This window comes from Panthera tigris, chromosome D1 (assembly GCF_018350195.1).
Source record: "Panthera tigris isolate Pti1 chromosome D1, P.tigris_Pti1_mat1.1, whole genome shotgun sequence".
NCBI lineage: Eukaryota > Metazoa > Chordata > Mammalia > Carnivora > Felidae > Panthera > Panthera tigris.
The window spans coordinates 112,336,736-112,356,266 of record NC_056669.1 but is presented as its reverse complement, the minus strand read 5'-3'; the positions used below and the strand labels follow the sequence as shown (position 1 = coordinate 112,356,266).

At 60.4% G+C, this 19,531-nt stretch overlaps 2 protein-coding genes across 7 annotated transcripts in view; both read right to left on the bottom strand.

Annotated features, from left to right (window-relative positions):
* The window catches only part of NAP1L4 (nucleosome assembly protein 1 like 4), a 47,328-nt gene extending 41,195 nt beyond the window's left edge, over positions 1-6,133 (bottom strand). For 2 of the 4 annotated variants that reach the window (XM_042957484.1, XM_042957485.1), the window contains exon 1: positions 6,030-6,109. The gene's annotated coding sequence lies outside the window, so the exon portion shown is untranslated. Of the gene's footprint in view, positions 1-6,029 lie in introns of all 4 variants that reach the window. The other 2 variants (XM_042957483.1, XM_042957488.1) reach the window with 2 other exon arrangements.
* A 4,838-nt stretch (positions 6,134-10,971) lies between these two features.
* Positions 10,972-19,531, bottom strand: part of CARS1 (cysteinyl-tRNA synthetase 1) — a 44,437-nt gene continuing 35,877 nt past the window's right edge. For 2 of the 3 annotated variants that reach the window (XM_042957829.1, XM_042957830.1), the window contains 5 exons: positions 14,301-14,381; positions 13,690-13,757; positions 12,269-12,328; positions 11,829-11,912; positions 10,972-11,286 (listed from right to left, as the gene is read on the bottom strand). In XM_042957829.1, the coding sequence (XP_042813763.1) occupies positions 11,152-11,286; positions 11,829-11,912; positions 12,269-12,328; positions 13,690-13,757; positions 14,301-14,381 (428 nt within the window). In that variant the 3' untranslated portion in view covers positions 10,972-11,151. Of the gene's footprint in view, positions 11,287-11,828; positions 11,913-12,268; positions 12,329-13,689; positions 13,758-14,300; positions 14,382-15,398; positions 15,749-15,849; positions 16,057-19,531 lie in introns of those variants that run through there. The other variant, XM_042957831.1, reaches the window with a different exon arrangement.

Here is a 19,531-nt window from a genome sequence, read left to right as displayed (position 1 = left end):
AGACCAACACGAGGCTCGGTCCCAAGAACTGAGACATCATGACTTGGGCTGATATCGAGAGTTGGACACTTAACTGGCTGAGCCACCCAGGCGCCCCAAATTCCTAATTTTAAAACACTTAGTCTATAGCTAGAGTAGTCGTATAACTTCAAAGCGGGTCACTTTTGAGAGACAAAGGAGTAAACTGGGGAATACGGTCACCCTTCACATAACCAAAATTTCTATACGAAATCTATGTTAAATCAAGTCAAAGATCCTCAGTGTCTTCCCATGAAATAACCGAATGACGAGAATTAAGTCAAATGTAACGAGACGCTTCTGTAAGACTTGAGAATTTCACTGTAGCCTGTAATTCTTCTTAATCTCACAGTTCACATAAGCGTAAGGGATGGTGATCCTACCCTGTCGACCTAAGATGGAGTCCAATCAGCCCCAAGGTACAAGTCCAGGTCCTCCAGAGCACCGACCAGATCGTGTTCTGGCTTGAGACTCCATCAGAAAGGACAAAGGAATCGTCTCTCTAAGAAGGAGTCAGGATACCCCCGCAAGAAATGCCTAGGTCTCCACCCCCTAAGCCCTGGCATAGTCCGGACCTCATTTATGTTGCCCTGATTTTTTTAATCCAGTCTGTCATTACATTCCTCACCATCAGAAGGTAACGGTGTTGGATTCAATATGCAAGCAGGTAAACTGAAAACACGCCTGAAATAAACAACCAAATTAACTTCTGTAAGTTTCCCAACTAATAGAAAACATCCTTGTTAACTTAACATACCCTGCACTTAGGCTTGTAGTCTTAGCCAAAGAGAAAGAGAGAGAAAGAGAGAGAAAGAGAGAGAGAGAGAGAGAGAGAGAGAGAGAGAGAGAAAGGTGTGCCCAGGTCCTAAACTCCTAAAGGTAGTCTTGAAATTGGGTTCAAACCGATTTCAATCATACATAATGATTGATAATCTAATACATACGTTCTTCCTTTCCCTTTGGGCATTTATAAAAACTTTTATTTTTATTTATTTTTTTAAATTTATTTTTGCCAGAGAAAGAGACAAAGCGTGAGCAGGGAAGGGGCAGAGAGAGACAGAAACACAGAATCTGAAGCAGGCTCCAGGCTCCAAGCTGTCAGCATGGAGCCCAACGCCGGGCTCGAACGCGTGAACCACAAGATCATGTCCTGAGCCGAAGTCGGACGCTTAACCGACTGAGCCACCCAGGCACCCCTATAAAACCTTTTAATTACAAAATCATCTGTATACGTTTACAGATGAACTAAGACTGGCAAACAGTTAATTACTGCAGCTGTGGGTTAGATCTGGGGGTCATTACGTTTGCAGGTGTTTGAGACTTTTTCTTTTCTTTTTTTTTTTTTAAGAATGGATAAACCATGCGTGTTTGTCTTTCCACTGAACAAGTTCCAGGAGGGCAGGGACCCGTCTACTTGCTCGATGCGCCAGTCCCCGGAGCCAGCGGCCAAGCAGTCTCCGCTTCACTCGCTCACCGCCGTGCCACCTGTGCACGCAGCACGGCATCCGGGACTCGGAGGAGAGTCTGGGCACAGGAAGTGGTGTCTGCTGATGAGATCTAACTGCCACCAGACAACAGCGGACCATCTCTTCAAACACTTGCTAGAAAACAAGCCCTCAGTTTTCCAGAAAAGAGTAAAAAACTTACTTCCTTTCCTTGACCAAACACTCTATTTTTACTCAGGGCCAAGCGGTTCTTTGTTACCATAGCTGCACTTTCCTCTTCTGCTCTCTCTTCTCTGTAATTCATCGGCACAGGATTAAATGAGGCAAACGTTTCAAAGTTTTCCTTAATCCAGTATTTAGAAGTCTCATCACTTTGTAAGGTCTTCTCTCTTTACCCTACTTAAAAATCACAAACCCCAAGTCCCTACTCCTTTTCTACTTTTCCTCTCAAAAGCACCTACCACCACCTAAGTTGTTTACCTGTCTCCCACTACGGAAATACATGAGGGCAAGGCCCCTCTGTTTTGGTCAGTGTGGTACCCCAGTACCTAGGACTGTGTTTAGCACCTAGAAGAGGCTCACGAGTGAATGGATGGATACAAAGCACCGAAAGCTATTTTCCTACACACACAATGTTTTATTTTTTAACGTTTATTTATTTTTGAGAGAGAGCAGGATAGAGGATCTGTGCTGACAGCAGAGAGCCTGGTGCGGGGCTTGAACTCACCAACTGTGTGATCACAACCTGAGCCGAGATAAGACGCTTAGCTGACTGAGCCACCTGGGCGCCCCCATGCACGCAAACGTTTCAATGTTTAGCGGCATTCTTATAACCTTGGTACGTAAACGTTTGAGGGGTACAGCCGATCTCTTTACCGCATGACTCATTAAAATCGCCTCATCATGTTTGAAACAGGCTTTCTGGATGATATGAAAACGCACAGCACGTTAAAAAAAAAAAAAAAGTCACGAACCCAGAACGGAGGCACATTTAGTTGCAACAGCTGACAGGATATGCTGGTAAGCGGAGATTTAAGGCTCCACAGTGAGTGGTCAAGATCAAAAGGTATAGGTCACAAACTGACTTCTTGTACAAGTTTTCTTACTAAAGAACACCCCTCCTGTTACTAACCACTCATGAAATTTAAAATCCAATGGCGAAGCAAAGCAGCCCCACCTTCTCTGAAGAGGGCGAGGGAGAAACCCAATGGCTGTCAAGTGAAAACAAACCTATGTCATCACCATCTACTTAAAAGTCTCCCGGCAGCTGAACTCGACGTTCTTCACTACCCACTGATCAGGGTCTCGCAAGGGAGGTCAACCCCACCCCCGCCCCCCAATTCCAGTCTGCGGGAGGCAAGAACCGCCAAACCAGGAGACGTGGCCCAAAGTGAGCGAAGGCCGGATGCCAACGACCTGCCGCGGGGATTCTGCACCGACCGCCTCTCTACCACCTCCCTCCCGGTGGCGGTGGCGGAACAGCCAAGCGAGGTAAGCGCCCGCCTGTGGCTCCTCTCCCACCTAAAGTAAGCAATTCCAGACCAAACTCCCCACAAGCTCCTCACTGCCGCCCCCGGACTCAGATCTGGGCCACGGCTGGTGTCGGTTCTGAGCAGTACGGTTTCACACGGCTGACGGCTCCTAGGCCTCTGGGAATTTAAATCACCCTCCTGCCCACAGACACGCCACTATTGTTCCAAAACACAGCGAAAACATTTAGGTTCTCTGACGAAAGTTTTGGCAGTTCAACATAAGCTTATTAAAGTTCTGGGATTTTTGTTGTGTGTTCTTATTTTTGAGAAAGAGAGAGAGAGAGAGAGAGAGAGAGAGGGAGGGAGGGAGGGAGAGGGAGAGACAGAGGGAGAGGGAGAGACAGAGGGAGAGGGAGAGAGAGGGAGAGAGGGGGGGGAGGGAGGGAGGGGGGGAGGGAGGGAGGGAGGGAGGGAGAGAGGGAGGGAGAGAGAGAGAGAGGGAGGGAGGAAGAGAGAGAGAGAGAGAGGGAGGAAGAGGGGGAGGGGGAGGGGGAGACGCACTTAAGCAGGTTCCATGCCCAGCAAGGAGCCTGGAAAAAACGTGGGTTCGATCTCACAAATCGTGAGATCATGATCTGAGCCGAAATCAGGAGTCGAATACTTAACCAACTGGGCCACCCAGGCGCCCCAGAAAACAGTTTTAAAACATTTAAGAACTGTGGGCAATGAACAGAAAGAAAAAAAAAATCTGAAAGTAAGCAATTCTGAACTCTATTAAGCCACTTACACACTTACATTTGAGGTCACCTCTTCCTGATACTAGACGACTGCCGACCACTCAAAATTAGAAAAATATTGACGATCTCGATCCCTCCACTGGCTCGTCAGAGCTGCACACGGGAAACTGATCTGCTCTCAGCATCAAGAGGCTGTTAAAACCCTGACACACTAACTGAAATACTGTAATTAAAGACTCAAGCACAAGTTCACAGGCTGTAATGTGTTGATGAACACACCCCCAACTCTAGCCCTTCATCTCTATAAAACTATGAGGTACCTCCTATAGATAAAAACCTCCAAACTCAAAATACCAGAGTCTGGTAATCTAAATGGCCGGCTCACAAAAATAAGAAACGCCCTTACGTACTTAGAAGACAATAACCCTAAAGCATAAGTAATCTCTCCACAATTCAGTCTGCTGACATCATCCAAACAAAAATGATTAAAGTGGCTATTACAAAGAATCGGATCTCTCCAACCAGCATCCGATATTCCTTTTGAAAAACAATGCAACATTCGCAAAGGTGTTTAGATGTTACTTTATGATACAGAGACACAGATAACCACACACGTCCTGAATCAGTATCGCTGGTAACCCAGGGGAAAAAAGGTGCAAATGATACATGTCATAACAGGTATTTAAGACAGCACCACGCTGTTGAAGTAACCCGTTTTGGATAAAGATACCTTCAGAACGATTATTTTCATCATACCAGCAAAAGAGGAGTTAAAACCCTAAATCCTAGGCCTGAATGTCCCGAAGTGAATCTGGGAAGGTTACAATCCCCATACCTACGTTATCCATGAAACGAGATCCTTTCCTCACCACAATCTTGCAACAAAGTAACTTTTGCAACAGTATCTCTACCGACCAAGAAGGTCTTACGTACCTTCCATGGATCCTTTGAATGGAAGAAACAGGATAATTAACCTCAAAAGAGGAAAGAAAATAAAAATTCCTTATCCCCAAACAAGTAAAAAAGCCACTAGTAAATTGAGAAAATTCACGTTCTGAGGTTTCTCCTCCCCCCCCCCCCCGCGGCAACGCCACCTTTGCAAGTGAAGCCGCCAGACAACGTCCCACTGCACCCCCGGAACAGACGCCCCTGGAGCGGCCCCCCGGCCTCCGTCCGCTTCACGCGGCACCGGCAGAGTAGTCACTGCACCAGCCATCAGTAACGGCACCTGAAATACCGCGCAGACTCTAGCCGGGGAAGCACTGGGCAATCGTCAGGACCCCAGAATTCTCGCTGGAAACCGTCAACCAGCTCAGCCCTCGGCAATGAGACTGCAGCTGGGCGCACGCGATCACCAACACCCAATGCCTCCTTCCAACTTGTCCAACCCCCTCCAGGAGCGGGAGCGGCGCGTCGAGTCAAGCTGTCACCTCGGCCGGGCCGCTGGATCTGACCTCCTGGGGCCTGGAGTTCCCCCAGCAGCTCCCCGGGAGCACAGCAGCACCTACCTCCCGACCTAGCGGATTATTAGGCAATGAGTCAACACGTGCAACGAGGTCAGATGCGTCCCCGCTGTGTAGCAACAGCCGTCACCGGTCACCCAGAGGCAGCGGCACTACTGCGGGAAGCCGGCGACTCAGAGACGACTTTCTAACTTTCACGTCCGACCGCTGCGCGTTCTGCACCGCGCACACCCGCAGCGAGACTACGCAGGGGCCGCCGGGGACCCCCGCCCCGCAGGTGGCCCGCGACCTCGCGCTGCCCTCTGGCGCGGACGGTGGACCTGCGGACCGGGGGGACCTGCGGGCGCCGGCGTCTTATCGCCGCCACACGGTCCTCCGCTGGCACGGACACAGCGCGTTCCGAAAGGGAGCCCCGCGCAGTCGGGTAAAAACGCACAGACGCAGGACGAGAGGCTCGGAACTTTGCGTCCCGTCCCTGTCCCCGTCCCCGTCCCGAAGGGCGACTTCCCGCAGCCGCAGGCACTCCCGGCCCCGCCGCAGACACCACCCCGCCGGGCGGCCCGCGCCCCGAAAACAAAGGGGCCCCGCGGAAGCGCGCCCGCCGCTCCCCTCGGGGTCACCGCACGGGCCGCGCGGGAACAAAGCGCCTCCTGACCTTCAGGGCCGCGCCGGGGCGGGTCACCCGCGTCCGCCCGCTCCCCGCCGCCGCCCGCCCGGCCTCCCCGCCCTCCCCGCCGCCGCCGCCGCCCGCCCCGGCCTTCCCGCCGCCCCGGCCGCCGCCCCGCCCCTGCCGCCGCCGCCAGTCCACACGGCGGCCCCGGACCTCGCCCTGCCGTCCCGGCCCCCAGCGGTCCTGGCCCCGGCCACCCTCCGGCCGCCCCGGCGCGCCGTTACCCGGCCGAGCGCCTCGCGTCTGCTTCTCACGCCTCCTGCGGCTGCGGCAGTGGCGGCGGCGGTGGCCTCGCTCGCTCCAGGGGCTGCGCCGCCGTGGCCGCCAACAACCCCGCCTCCCATTGGCCGAGGCTTCTGGCCACGCCCTCCTCGAGCAAAGCGGGCTGTGGTTGGGCGGCCTCGGCGCAAGTCAACGACGCTTCGGCGCCGCCGGCGACGACCAATCAGAGGGCGTGGGGCGGGGTTCGCCGCGCTGCGTCGCTCTCAGACCCGCCGGCCTTACGCAAATGAGGGCGTGTGACGTCTGCGGCGGCGCGCGTCCGCATTCCTTCCGCCTCTTTAAGGGGCGGGGGCGCGCGGAGGACGCATGGAGGGCACCTGCTGCGGCCGGTTGCCCGCCGCCGGTCCCCGGCCAGCCCCTTCCCGAGCCCGCCACCAGTTCGGCGGCCACTCCCCCCCCCCCCCCCCCCCCCCCCAGTTCGGTGCCACTTCCAACAACGCGCGCGCGGACCCCGCAGACCCCCGGCGTCCATGCCTGTCCCCTCCTCAAATCCCAGGGTTCACCCTGCCTCGGGGATTGGCACTTGGGGTTCCCTGTTTCTCACGCCTCCGCGTCCGCGCGCAACGTGGCTGTCTGTCGGGCACTGGCCGAGGCAGAGCCCACCAGCGGGAGAGGGAGCGATGCGCGCTGCCCCCGACCCCCGTCCCAGGAAGGCCCAGGGGAGCCGGCCCTGCCGCCTGGCTGGGTCCCCACCACGGGCTCCTCACATGGCAATTTGTAGAACAGCATTGACCTAACAAGAAATAAGAGGACAGTGCGCCTGCATAGCCATATGCGCAGGTCCGGGGTTCCAGAGGCTCTTCGTTAAGGGGCTACACCTGCAGTTGGGGGTCGCGTTATTTTGTCCGCTTTTTCAGAAATGGTTGTTGGGTAAGCAGTGCCTGGTCCTTGGGGGTCTGATGGAGGTGGGGCAGGTAGTGGTGCACTCTTTTCCTGGGGTCACTGAGCGGGTGGGAAGGAGCGCCAGGGGTGTCGGAAGGCTTTCTGTCTGTATCATGTTGAGAATGCTGTTTTGATTTCCTGTGGCAGCAAAGTATGCGAATTGAGGTGCTCAGAAAACACAACAGGAATTATTCTCTTGTGGCCAGAAGGCAGAAATCAAGGTGTCATGGGGCTGGGCTCCCTCCGAAGGCTCCAAGGGAGGGTCCTTCTTGCCTCTTCCAGCTCTTGGGGCTGCAGCCATGTCCCGCCCCGCCCCGCCCCGCCCAGTCTTTGCACCTTCACATGGCCTTTCCTGTATCCCTCTGTGTTCTCTGCAGTGACTACATTAGGGCCTCATTTTAACATCTACAGAGACCCTATTTCCAAATGTCAAGTGCACAGGTACAGGGGTTAGGGGCTGAATCTCTTGGGGGCCACCATTCAGCCAGCAGCACACTCAAAGGTGCATCCTGTCGGTCATACTGGCCAGAGGGCTGTGCAATGGACAGAGCAAGAGTGAAAGGGTGGGTGGGTGTTCCTGGGTGAGACCCCTGGGGCCAGATCCGTGACCTTCCCAATTCTAGCTGGATGGTCCTGACAGAGAGCCTGTGCCTCAGTTTCCCCATCTGTCAATCACGGGCACTTGTAGAACCCGCTTCATAGAGCTAGCAGAGGGTTGGAACAACGCAGGCAAATGGCTCAAGGCGGGTGTCCACTGTTCTGATGACGCCACTCACCCTGGCCAGGGGAGGGGACTAAGTGCCTGAGGACAAGGGTGGGGGTCTTAGAGTTGGTCCCTGGGCCTGTCACCTGGGGCTCTCCTAAGAAGTCTGTCCTCCGAGCGACTTAGCCTGTACCAGGCTCCGGATGACCTCTGGTCCCGCGCAGGCCCTGGTGCTCAGACCGACCAGGGAGCGGCCACCGTGGAGCCTGTATACTGAGCCACCCTTTGAGGGGCCAGAAGAGCTGGCTCCTGGGTCCACTGGTGGCCCAGACACTGCTTGGAGAAAGCAGTCCAGGTGAGGGCCGGTAGAGTCTATCTGTCCACACCTGCAGTTTTCCACACCCACTGGCCCACCCTTTGGGCCCCTTTTGGGGGGTTGTGAATGATATCAAAGTCCTCTCCATCCACATTTTCCTTGTCGGCTCCTGCCTGTCCATCAAGTCCAGCCGGATGGTCACCTCTTCTGAGAGGCTGGCCTTGAACACCCTCCCAGCTGCTGCCACCTCTCCCTGCTTTATGTCCACCAAGTTACCCATTTCCAGCGTCCCTGATGCGTGTGCACCTGATTACACGCATGCCTCCTCCCCCCTGGTCCCTCCATTAGGAGGAAGTGTCAAACGGGCTTCCAGAAAGAAGCAGTGCCCCAGCCCATACCGGAGAGCCAGTAAGAGTGGGCCAGCAAGGAAGGCCCTGTCTGCACAGTGCATTCCAGGACCTACGCATAGCTCAGGGTGGCTCTTGTCCCTAAAGATGGCATGTGAGATCCCCACGGGAGGTGAGCCCTGGGCAGGTGCACACATTTGCACGGCAGAGATCTGGAGGCGGGGGGTAATGCGTGGGGCAGGATGTACTCTGTTGTCACCTGCTAGGGAGAGCGGCAGGCAGGGCTCCAGGCTCAGAGTGACACCACGCAACCCTGCCATCCCGAGCACTCTGCCTGGCTCTGACCTGGTCTCAGATCTCGGGCACTGGGTCTCCGGTTCCCCAGCAGAAATGGGAGTAAGAGTCCCATACGCTTGACCTCGTGGGGAGTGGCTCTTTGGAACACGCAAAACGTCCTGTGTGTCTGTTGTGAAATTAGGCAACATTCTTCACCTGCCTGCCCTGTGGCTACCTTTTGTCCCCCATTATACCCATGAATGGATTTACTTAGATGAAACATTGTCATAGTAAACGTGTTTCTCTGTTACAGAGAACAAGGTACAAGAATGGATGGTCTGGTGGTTTCCTGGGGCCTGCCACCACCAAGTGCCCTGAACTGCGTGGCTTGAACACAGACGTGTTTTCTCTCCCGGTTCTGGACAGAAGTCTGAAATCCAGGTGTGGGCAGGGCCGTGCTCCCTCCAGAGGCTCTAGGGGAGGACCCTCCCTGCCACTTCCAGCTGCTGGGGGCTCCGGGTGGCCCTGGACTCGTGGCCGGGTCACTCCTGTCGTCACGTGGCCTTCTCTCTGTGTCTGGGCCTCTCCTCTTATAAAGACACCATCCATGTTATGCTCAGGGCCCACCCGACTCCGGCGTCACCTCATCTTAATCTAACTCAGTACACCTGCAAAATCTGATTTTTCCAAATAAGTTCCGTTTCGGAGTTCCGGGTGGACGTGAATTCGGGAGCGGGGGTCGGGGGGATACTACTCGACCCTGTACGTCTCTCCTGGAAAACCCGCCCTTCCCGGGCCAGCTGGCCATCTATCAGGAACGGCCCCTGCAGGGCGGTCTCCCTCTGCTTCCCAGCGGGGCAACTGCTCCTGGCCCTGGAGTTTCTGGAGCCTCCAGTCGGTGTCGGGGCTGAGGGGCTGAGGCCCAGCCCGGTGCTGGAGGGCCTGGGAGGCGGCCTGCGACTGCCCACCTCCCCTCAGGGATCTGCCCTCACCCTTCCAGTCCCTGGGCCAAGACACCCAGTCCCACCGGCCACCCAGGGACAGTGAACTCCCGGTCTCAGCACTTCAGCTCGAAAGGGCTCCCAGCATGTGGGGGCTTGTGCCTGAAGGCACCACCCCACCCTGGACCACAGGCTTTGGGGATCCAAGAGGCTTCCCAAGAGCCCCGAGGGAATGTGGGTTCCATCTCACACCCGTTTCCAGAAGGCCCCACCTCTGCCCTTGCGACGTTTTCATCGTGAGCGGCCCCCCTGCCCCCATCCCAGGCCCTTGGGCTGTTCGCCTCCGGGAAGAGGGTTGGCTTGGCAGTTCCTGCTCTTGCCGTGGGCCGGCCAACCCAGAAGCACCAGAGATGGTGACGAGGTGACTGCTGTTTTCAGCCACCAGGTTCTGGGGCAGTTTGGTGGCAGGAGACAACGGGAACGAGTTTGTTTCACTTTGTCTTGGGGCCTTTTCTTTCTGGTTCAATTTTGCTTGCATGTAAGATGTGTACAAGGTGGGAGGGCCCGGTGCCTCCATATCAGGGCGGCTCTCATACTCACGGAAGCACCGTGCTCCCCGTGGCTGCGGTGCCCCCGAGGAGCACCGGGTGCCCGGGGGACGGTCAGCCCCCTGAAGGACGCTGCGGCGAGGGGCACACACACATCGGCACGCGCGCGGGCGTCTCTCCGGGTTTCCCACAGCGGGGCCCCAGGCGCAAGGGCTGAGGGGGCCTACACGCGGACGTCCCCGAACTCCCCCACGGGGGCCACGGTGCCTGGTGCTGCCGTCAGTGCTGCGTGAGACGGCGTCTCCCGACCTGACCACCCGGCACCGACCACCCTCGGGTCCGAGCAGGTGCCCAGCCTTGGCAGGTGTGCAGCCGAGCTGAGCCGACTCCGCCCACACCGTCCTCGACAGGGTTCTGCCGGGGATGCTCTGCCCCCCTCCCCCCGGCTGGGACCTGGCGACAAACGGCTGCCCTCCCCGCCCCACCCCCTTATCTCCGCGGCCAGCTTCGGGATCCGGGCAGCGGCCGGGGCCCGCCCTGCTGAGCCAGCCCTTCGCTGCCCCCCGGAGCGCGGGACAGCGGTCGGAGCCGTGGCGGTGTGTTTGCTCAGCAGAACGAGAGGGGCCGACCGAGCGGCCTTTGTGTGGGTGTCAGCGGCCTCGCCAGTCTGAGCCTGCCTTTCTCCCGCTTAAATACCTCCAAATGCACCGGCGCGCAGAGGTCAGCCGATAGCGATCTGCAGGGCGAGAGATTTCCCGGCTGAGCTGCGCGGCCAAGTCGTGCCCTGCTGAGCAAGCACCCCGCAGCCGCTTCCGCACCAGGGCCGGGCCTGCGGGCGACAGGCGGCGGCACAGAGGACGCGCAGCCCTGCTGTCTGGAAAAGTTTATTACGGAGTCTCAGAGCCGGCGACGGCAGGTGAACACAATTCTCAATTTGGGACCCGAGGGCCACTGTAAACATCATCGAGCGTGGGGCAGTGTCACTAAGGACGCAGAGAGAAAGCCGTCAGGCCACCGACGGCTTGGTATGAAAACTGAGTCCCCTGCTGTTTCATTTGAAGCTTCCGTTTTGAACCATTTGCAGGTACTCCTTGTGGAGCCTCTCCTGAGCTTCCAAAAGCTTCTTCAGCTTCTTGGCTTGCCCTTTGCTCAGCTCTTTGCCCTCGCTGTCATGTGTGGGCAGACCCTGGGGACGGAGGGCACGGGGGGTCACCTGCACGCACCTGACTCCCGCTCCCGGGCTCACAGACTCACGCTAGGACGCGCCTGGGCGGGTACCCGCCACGGCGCACCAACCCCAGTCACCGAGAGGCCGGTCTGGGGCGCCCTCCTCCCGCCCGGGGGCGAGGGCCACTGTTCCCTCTGGAGGCAGTGTGGCTCAGTCCTGATGGGACCGGCCCAAGCGTAAGAACCAGTAAGGAAGACCCAAGGGTCTAGCGGCAAGGCAGCCGAGCCCCGTCGGAAGGAGGAGCCCTGGGGGCAGCGTCCTCGCCTCCTGAGTCGCGTTCCCGGCCAGCTCGGGAGCGACACCTTGTCTCGGTTTAGCCAGGCCACGACTCAGTGCGGCCGCCGCCACAGCGGGGAGACTCGAGAGGCCACAGGCACTGACCCCGGATAGCGCCTCCCCCGGACTGAGCCCCAGACAGAATAGCCGCTCGCCCGAGGCTGGAGATCCCCACCATTTAGGAGCCCAACGAGGTTCTGAAAAGACAAAAACGGGCTCCTTACGTTTTCATCAAACTTGGAGTATTTGTCAGTCTCTGACAAGAACATCTCACTGGGTGAGATCTTCATCTTGGCCAGTTTCGCCGCCTGCAACACAGACCCTCCGTCACCACAGCCGAGCCCACGAGGGGAAAGGCGTGACCTCGCATCACTCCCGCCCAGCCCCGGGTTCAGAGAGCGACGGAAGGCGGGTCGGAGCGAGTCAAAGGAGGGACAACCCAACACTGACCGAGCTTCACGGTTTTTCTACAGAACGTCGAGAAGCTCGTTCCAAACGATCACAGCAGCGGGAACCCGGGAGGGTGCCGCTGGTGGGCGTGGGCGCGGGCACAGGCCAGGGTGGGCCCGGCTGGGCCCAGGGAGGCACAGAGAGCAGGGCTTGGGGTCAAAGTGTGCACTTCCTCCCAGGAGAGCCCGGGCCCCACACAGACGGCACGTGGTACCTCTTGTTCCTGTTTTTTCCTGGCGGCCCCCTCTTTCTTCTTCCTCTTCTCTTCTTCAACCTAGGGGGCAGCAGGGGCTCCATGAACCAAGTCTGCCCCAGGGCCTCTGGGGGTGGGAGGCGGAATAAAGCAAGTGCCCGCCACCCCCCACTGCCTGGACTGTGACCTGGCCCAACCCACGGAGGGAGCGGGGAGCCCTCGTTCATTCCCCGCGGGGTGATGCCCAGGGGCCTCGAACCAGCACACGTGACAAGGTCCGGGGTGCGGCTGGCACGAAGGCAGGAGCAGAGCAGCGAGCCCGGCTGGGGGGCTCTGTCGGATGGGTGAGCGGAGAAGCATCGCGAGGGCCCAGAGGGTGGGGGGTGGGGAGGTACAGGGCAGCAGGTGCCAGGACACAGGGCCTGGGCCAGGGAAGGGGCCTGCAGGAGACAGGTGGAGGCCGGAAGCCCACCCCCACCCATAGCCTGCGTCAGCGCAGGGCCGAGGGGGGGCGGCCTGGGAGCAGGGGCGGGGAGGGGGTCCCCGGGCCCGGGTGTCGGGTGGTGCCCGTGAGGACAGGCGCAGGGCCCCGGCTGTGCCACCACCGATAGGAGGGAAGGGCAGGTGTGGGGAGTTGAGTCATGATACCGTCTTGGAATCTGGGGTTCTCAGGCGGGCGGCTGGGTAAAGGCAAGTGTGGGGCCAGAGAGAAGCGGGGCGGGGGGGGGGGGGAGTCCCGGGCAGACAACCGTGGGACGGGGCGAGGTCAGGGGAGGGCCGGTGCAGCGGGCAGTGGCACTACGGGAAGCTGCACCTGGGGCCGCGGCGAGCGCGAGCAGCAGTAGGCAGGGCCGCCCCCCTGCCGCCCTCAGCAGAGCCGCCGTCTGCCTCTGTGCCCCACGAGCACCTGCACGGGCAGAGCGCCAGCGGAGCAGAGCGGTAGGCTGACGTGTCTGCTTCCCGGCCCAGCCCGCAGGGATGGGACACAAGGCTGGGCCACGGGACGGGGCGGACACGGGAGGATCGGGGAGGCCAGCTATCGAGGACCTGCCCTGGCTCCTCGCCCCGTGAACCGCGCGCCCGCCCCCCCCCCCCCCCCCCCCCCGCTTCCTGGGCAGATGGAGGGGTGACTGGCGGGTCCCACCTCAGGGACAAAGGGGACAGCACTTCCGTAGGGCCAGGTACAGCCCAACATGTCAGCTGCGCTTTACTGAAAGGGACCTATTCTCCCTCAAACCCCGGGAGGAGCTTTTTAAGAAGAGGGTCCTTCCTTAGAAGGCAGACCTTCCCGTCACTGGATCGCCCGGCGGTCACACGCAATTAGGTCTCCCCCGACACTCGCAGCCACGGGGCCTTAGCACAGGAGCTGGCACAGCACAGGGCACACGAACGCCGCGGGTCTCGTGTCCCCGTAAGCCCGCAGCGGCTCCAGCACCACTCACCCGTCTCTTCTCCTCTCTCTCCTTCAGCAAGGTCTCTCTGTCCCCCAGCTTGACCACGGTCGGCAGCCCTGAAAAGCCAAGTCTGTGAGACGGGGCCCGGCCTCCACGCCGCCCACGCGCCCCCTCGCCGCTCGCTTCAACGGCCTCAACGTTAACTGACGCGGGAAGGCCTTGCCGCTCGTGACGGAAAGCCCAGAGGTCGTAAGATAGGACAGGCCCCCTCAGTGTTTAAAATCTAATAATCTGCCAAAAGTCAAGCCCAAACCCCCACAAAGTCGGAAGACACACAGTGAAACCGGAGGACAATCCCATAGGCTGTCTCCCGAGTGACAGACAACAAGCAGGGGTGGCCGGTGGCTTAGCCGCCGAAACGCCCGTCAAACACAGGAGGTGTCCTGGATGGCCACAACCACAAATCTACAAGGCCGGGCCCCAGGGGCCACGGGGGCACCACTCCGGGACCCCTCCTCACGTAAAACCCCAGCGTCCTCTGACCCTGTCCCAGAACTTTTTAAAAAACAGCCCCCCCCCCCAGCCTCCTTCCCTCCTGCCCACCCACCACCCCCGAAGCTCCTTACGACGGGTCCCCAGAAGCAGCCAGGGGGACCCACCTTCGTGGTCTTCGAGCCGCACCCCGAGCTCGGGCAGGACGTCGTCCCGCAGGGCGTCGCTGAGCTGCAGGACCTCAGGGACTATGGAAAAGACAGCAGCTCAGTCAGACCAGACACGAGGCGCGCCCAGGACGCAGCGGACGGGCGCCTTCCTGAGCGCCGCGGAGGGAGCCCAGGCCTGGGCACGAACGGGGCCGCTGCCAAGAGTGGCCACGGTCTGTGCCCTGCCCTAGGACGCCAATCAGAGGCAGGTGCTGTCTGAAGACACACACAGGCTGGTCTCAGGGACTCTGAGCAGGGCAAGGTCAGGGCCGCCTGGGGGGGGCTCAGTCAGTTAAGCGTCTGACTTCGGCCCAGGTCAGGATCTCACGGTTCGTGGGTTCGAGCCCCGCGTCAGGATCTGTGCTGACAGCTCAGACCCCGGAGCCTGCTTCTGATTCTGTGTCTCCCTCTCTCTGCCCCTCCCCTGCTCGTTCATTCTCTCTCTCTCTCTCTCTCTCTCTCTCTCTTAAATATTAAAACAAAACAAAACAAAACAAACAAAACAAAACACAAGAAAAAAAATAAACCACCCCAAGCACCTGGCCAACTGGGAAGGCATCCGGGAGTGCTGAGCCCCTGCAGCCCGGCACCATGTTCCACACTCCAGGACCCAGGGACCCAAGGCCACCCGCACGTCCTGCAAAGGCTCCTTGCACTCTTCACATCGCAGTCAGGCCCAGGGCAGGCCCAGCGGTGACGAGTCTAGGCTCCCCCAGCTCCCCCATTCCCCCTCGTTCTCGTGGTGAAACGTGCTCCCGTCCACACGCTCCCCCGCCCTCCACACGTCCTCGGGACTCCGCAAGATTCCAAGCCCCCACCAGCCAAGAGCCGGAAACAGGTCTGGAGGTTGGGGCGGACCCCAGAGCTGCCGGCATTCTCAGCGATGCGGGAGGCCCAGCCGAGGGGTGCGGGAGGGCCAGAGGCCTGGGGGACAGGCACAGGTGCGGGTGACCCTGCCTCGAGCACCAGCTCCACTGCGGGCACGCCGCTCCCGGCCAGGCCTCAGCCCACCCCCAGGCTTGGGCCAGAGTGATCAGAGGGCCCGGGAAGTCCAGGAGGAGGTACAGAGCCCGCCGTCCCACTGGCTTTGAAGTGACGCCCCGAAGAAAGAGCACACACACCCCGACCCAGCAGACGGAGTGGGCAGGGGTGAGGTGGCCACCGACGTGGCCTTCAGACCTCGGTGGACGGTCCCTGCGGGTTCAGATGTTCTCAAACCTCCGTGTCAGTCTCTGTGAGTCCCAGAGGCAGAGCCAACGACCACAGGCTCGCTCCCTCCAGGCCGGGGACGGCGGCCTTTACGGCTCTGCGGCAGTGGTCGCAGGGCGAGCCCGGCGGCCAGAGAGGCCCTGTTCCAGGAGGCTCAGTGCCGGGGATGAGGCGGCAGGGAGAAGCAGTCCGTCTGCCTTGGGGGAGAAGAGCACCTCGCTCAGGAGCTCCGCCGTGAGGACCTGACCTCCGTGAAGGACATTCAGCCGCAGTGACAGCCCCGCAGGTCGGCCGGTACCTGGGACCAGCCGCCTGCCAGGCGGGGCCGACGTTCACGTCTGTGAAGAGGGCACGTGCTGCCATCCCTGAGAGCTCACAGGGTCTGGTGGCGCCGGGACACTCTGTCGTTCACAGCCAGGTCCCAGACCGGATCGGCTCACGCTCCCAGAAGGCCGCCTGGCCCAGCCGCCACGCCCACCAAGTCCCGGGCTGGCCCAGCCCGCACCTGCGGAAATCAGCGCGGGAGCTGGGCTGTTACGGGCACGTCTGTCTCGGAAAGGTCTAACGGTCACAGACCACAGAACGAGGGTCTTCCGGTGTCGGGACAGGCGTGCCGGGGCCCGGCCTCGTCTCGCGGATGCACCGCGGCCGGCGTCTGCCGAGTCCGCCGCCCTCCCCCGGCACCCGCCGGCACCCCGAGGCCCAAGTGGTTCTGCGTGCCCTGGCTGCGCCCCCGTGAGAGCACCTGTGCGGGAAACCGCGTGCCGCCCCCCACCCCTGCCCCTGCCCCCGTGCCGGCCCGGCGTGCCCACACCCTGCACTCGCACTCCGCCTCGTCCCTCTCTGCCGCCCTGACCCTGGCCCACGGGCTCGCGCACTGCCAAAAGGACAGGTGACGCACGGGCGGCGGTTCTGCGGTCTCAGAGGACTTCCGAGGCCCCTGCCCACGAGCACAGCCACCCCCGGGGCAGATTCCCTCTTCCAGATGCCGTCTGCAGAAAAGCCCTTTCAGCCTCCCCGGCACGGCTGATGGAACGCCACCCTTTACGCTCGCTCCCTGCCCTGGCCCTTGCCCTGCCCTGGCACCGTGAGGACGGCGGACCCCGGGCCGGGCGCTGAGCCAAGCTGACCGGACCTGGAAGGAGAGCAAGCCAGGGCCCACGCTCACCGCCACCAGCCGCCCGGGGGGGGCTCCTCAGAGCTGAGGACAGCGGCCATCACCCCCACGCGAGACCTGCCCTGTGCACACAGCTCGGACCCCCCCCCCCGGCTGGCTTTCTCCTCCGCCTCTTCTGAGTCACGTGCTGACGAGGCCCCGGGGTCCCACAAGTCGCCAAGGTAAGACGAACGGCCCAATGAGAGGCACGGGGGCGCAGGGCCGGAAGGGACCCCTCCCCACCCCCCCCCCATCCCCCCCAGAGAAGATGCACAGGTGGCCGAGAAGCCCGGGGAAAGGTGGTCGACATCAAGTGTCGGGGAACCATGCCCGTGAGAGGGCCCCTCCCCTGCTAGGAGGGCTGGAGGGTGGCCATCGCCTTCGTACAGCCAGGGGCAACGAGTGGCCGCGATGAGACATCGGAACTCCCCCCCCCCCCCCACGGCTGGCGGGAACAGGAAACCGCGCAGCCGCTGCGGGACGGCTTGGTGGTTCTTACAAAGTCACACGTGCAGTAGCCACGGGACCGCCACGACTCCACTCCTAGGTCCGTCCCCAACCCAGACGCTTGTACCCGCGTGTCCCGAGCAGCCACGAGGTGGGAACAGCCCGGAAGTCTGCCAGCAGCGGAACAGACACGGCGTGGCGCGTGCACTCGGGGGCGTTCCGTCCCGCCCGCACGAGGAACGCAGCCCCACACACGCCGCAACGCGGGGGACCCTCCGTGAGGCAAAAGAAGCCTCCGTGGCCGACGGGCGTGCGGGGCCCAGGCCACCCCAGGCCACGGGGACAGAAGGCAGGCTGGTGGGGGCCGGGGGCTCACGGATCACGGCTACTCCTGCGGCCGGTGGGAACCAGAAGGAGGCCGAGCACGGCTGCACGACTCGGGAAGCGCGAAATGCCAGTGGACTCGTTCACTTTAACGGCAGCTGGGTTTACTCGTGTGAAGTTTGCCTAAGTTGTTTTTATTCTTAAAACACAGGAAAAGTCTGGTTGGATACTTTTGAGGAGTTCGATAAAGCGTTCTTTAAAGAAAAAAATGGTTTTTTTTGTAATTTTAGAGAGTGTGCAAGTCGAGGAGAGGGGCACAGACAGAGACGGTGACAGAGGATCCCAAGCAGGCTCCACACTCAGCACAGGGCCCAACGGGGCCTCGATCCCGCGACCCTAAGGTCATGGCCTGAGCCGAAATCAAGAGTCGGACGCCCAACAGACTGGGTCACCCAGGCGCCCCTCGATAAACCATTCTTAAACTAAACGTCTGGAAGCACCAGGTCTCCACAGCTAACGTGACCTTATAAGAGAAGCAGAGAGGGGCCTTGCCTCCGGGGTGGCTGGGGACAGGCGGGAGGACAGGGCGCAGACAGCACAACGGCCGGGACTCCGGGAGAGGCCCCGCCACACTGCCTGCAATGTCCCCAGAGCGGAGCTGGGGCTCCGGGGCGAGCTGCAGCCTGGCTGCCGAGCCTGGGGCTGGGGCGGGACCCGGACTGGGCAGGGCTGTCATGTGGAGAAGGGGCGCAGGGAGGGCGGGGCCGTGACTTGGGACAGCAGAGGCTGCCCTGAGCCCTGAGCGGCAGGGCAGACGCAGAAGAGCCGCTCCCAAGGGTGCGACCACATAGGCTCGGACCCCGGCACCGCTCTTCCAGGGAGGAGACAGCCCCACAGCCACTCGAGGGCCCAGAAAAGACGGGCCTCCCTGGGTACAGCCCGGGGCACCCCAGCCAAGTGTGCCAGCCACAAGGACCTCGCGGCCCTGTCCACTCTAAGGGGCTCCGACAGCAGCAGATTCTAGAAAAAGAGGGTTTCCGTCGCGGTCCTCCGTGAATGAGCAACAGCTCAGAAGCATTTTGTATGAACCCAAAGAGATAGCCCCACCGCCCCCGGTGCGAACCCAGAGCCAAGACCCCTACCAGCACCTCCCTTGCGGGCCCCTCCTGGCATGGGGCTCAGAGTCCACGGAGCCCGGGCCCACAGGAAGGGGGTGTCCGTCGGGGCTGAAGGCAGGAGGAAAACAGCGGGCACGGAACAGGCAGGGCTCGGGAGGGGACACAAAGGGCCGTGGGAATCCCCCGAAGGACGAGCGAATGAACAGGATGTGACAAGCACACAGGGGGTATTACCCAGCCTCAAAAAGGAGGGAGACTCTGACGTCATGGCATCTGTTGGGACACAGAGGGACCTGGAAGACGTCAATGACACCGAGTGATATGTGCTGTCACCGAGGCACAAGTGCTGAGGATTCTACGTGTATGAGGTCCCCAGAGGGACCAAGTTCATAGAGAGCGAAGGTGCAACGGTGGGCACCACGGCCGGCACAGAGGACGGAGGTTAGCGCTTAATGGGACAGAGGGTCAGTTTGGGAGCATGGAAGGTTCTGGAGAGGATGGTGGGGACGGGTGCTTAACAGCAAGAATGTGCCTAATGCCCCTGAGCGGAGCACCTGCACGTGGTTAAGACAATAAATTTTACGTTCTGCACCTTTTACCAAAAATGAAAACACAAAGGGGAAACGGCTCTTGTCTCCCCCACCCCCACCCCGGGCCCCCCGCCGAGCTCTGACCACAGGCACATCCCTGCTCCTGTGACTTCCCAATTTCCCAAGCCTCTCCTGGTCAGACACCCCCACACCCCATCCCTCCTGGCCAGGGCAGAGCTCTGGCCCTTTACTGGGGAAACTGTCTCCTACTCCTGTGTCAGGCGAGCGCCTGGACCTGGGAGACTTGGCCGAGTGAATGGACCAGGACCTGCCCTGAGCCTCTCGCTCTGTCTCCACGGCCAGCCCAAGGTGCTCGACAAACAAAAACTCAGCACTTGCTGCTGC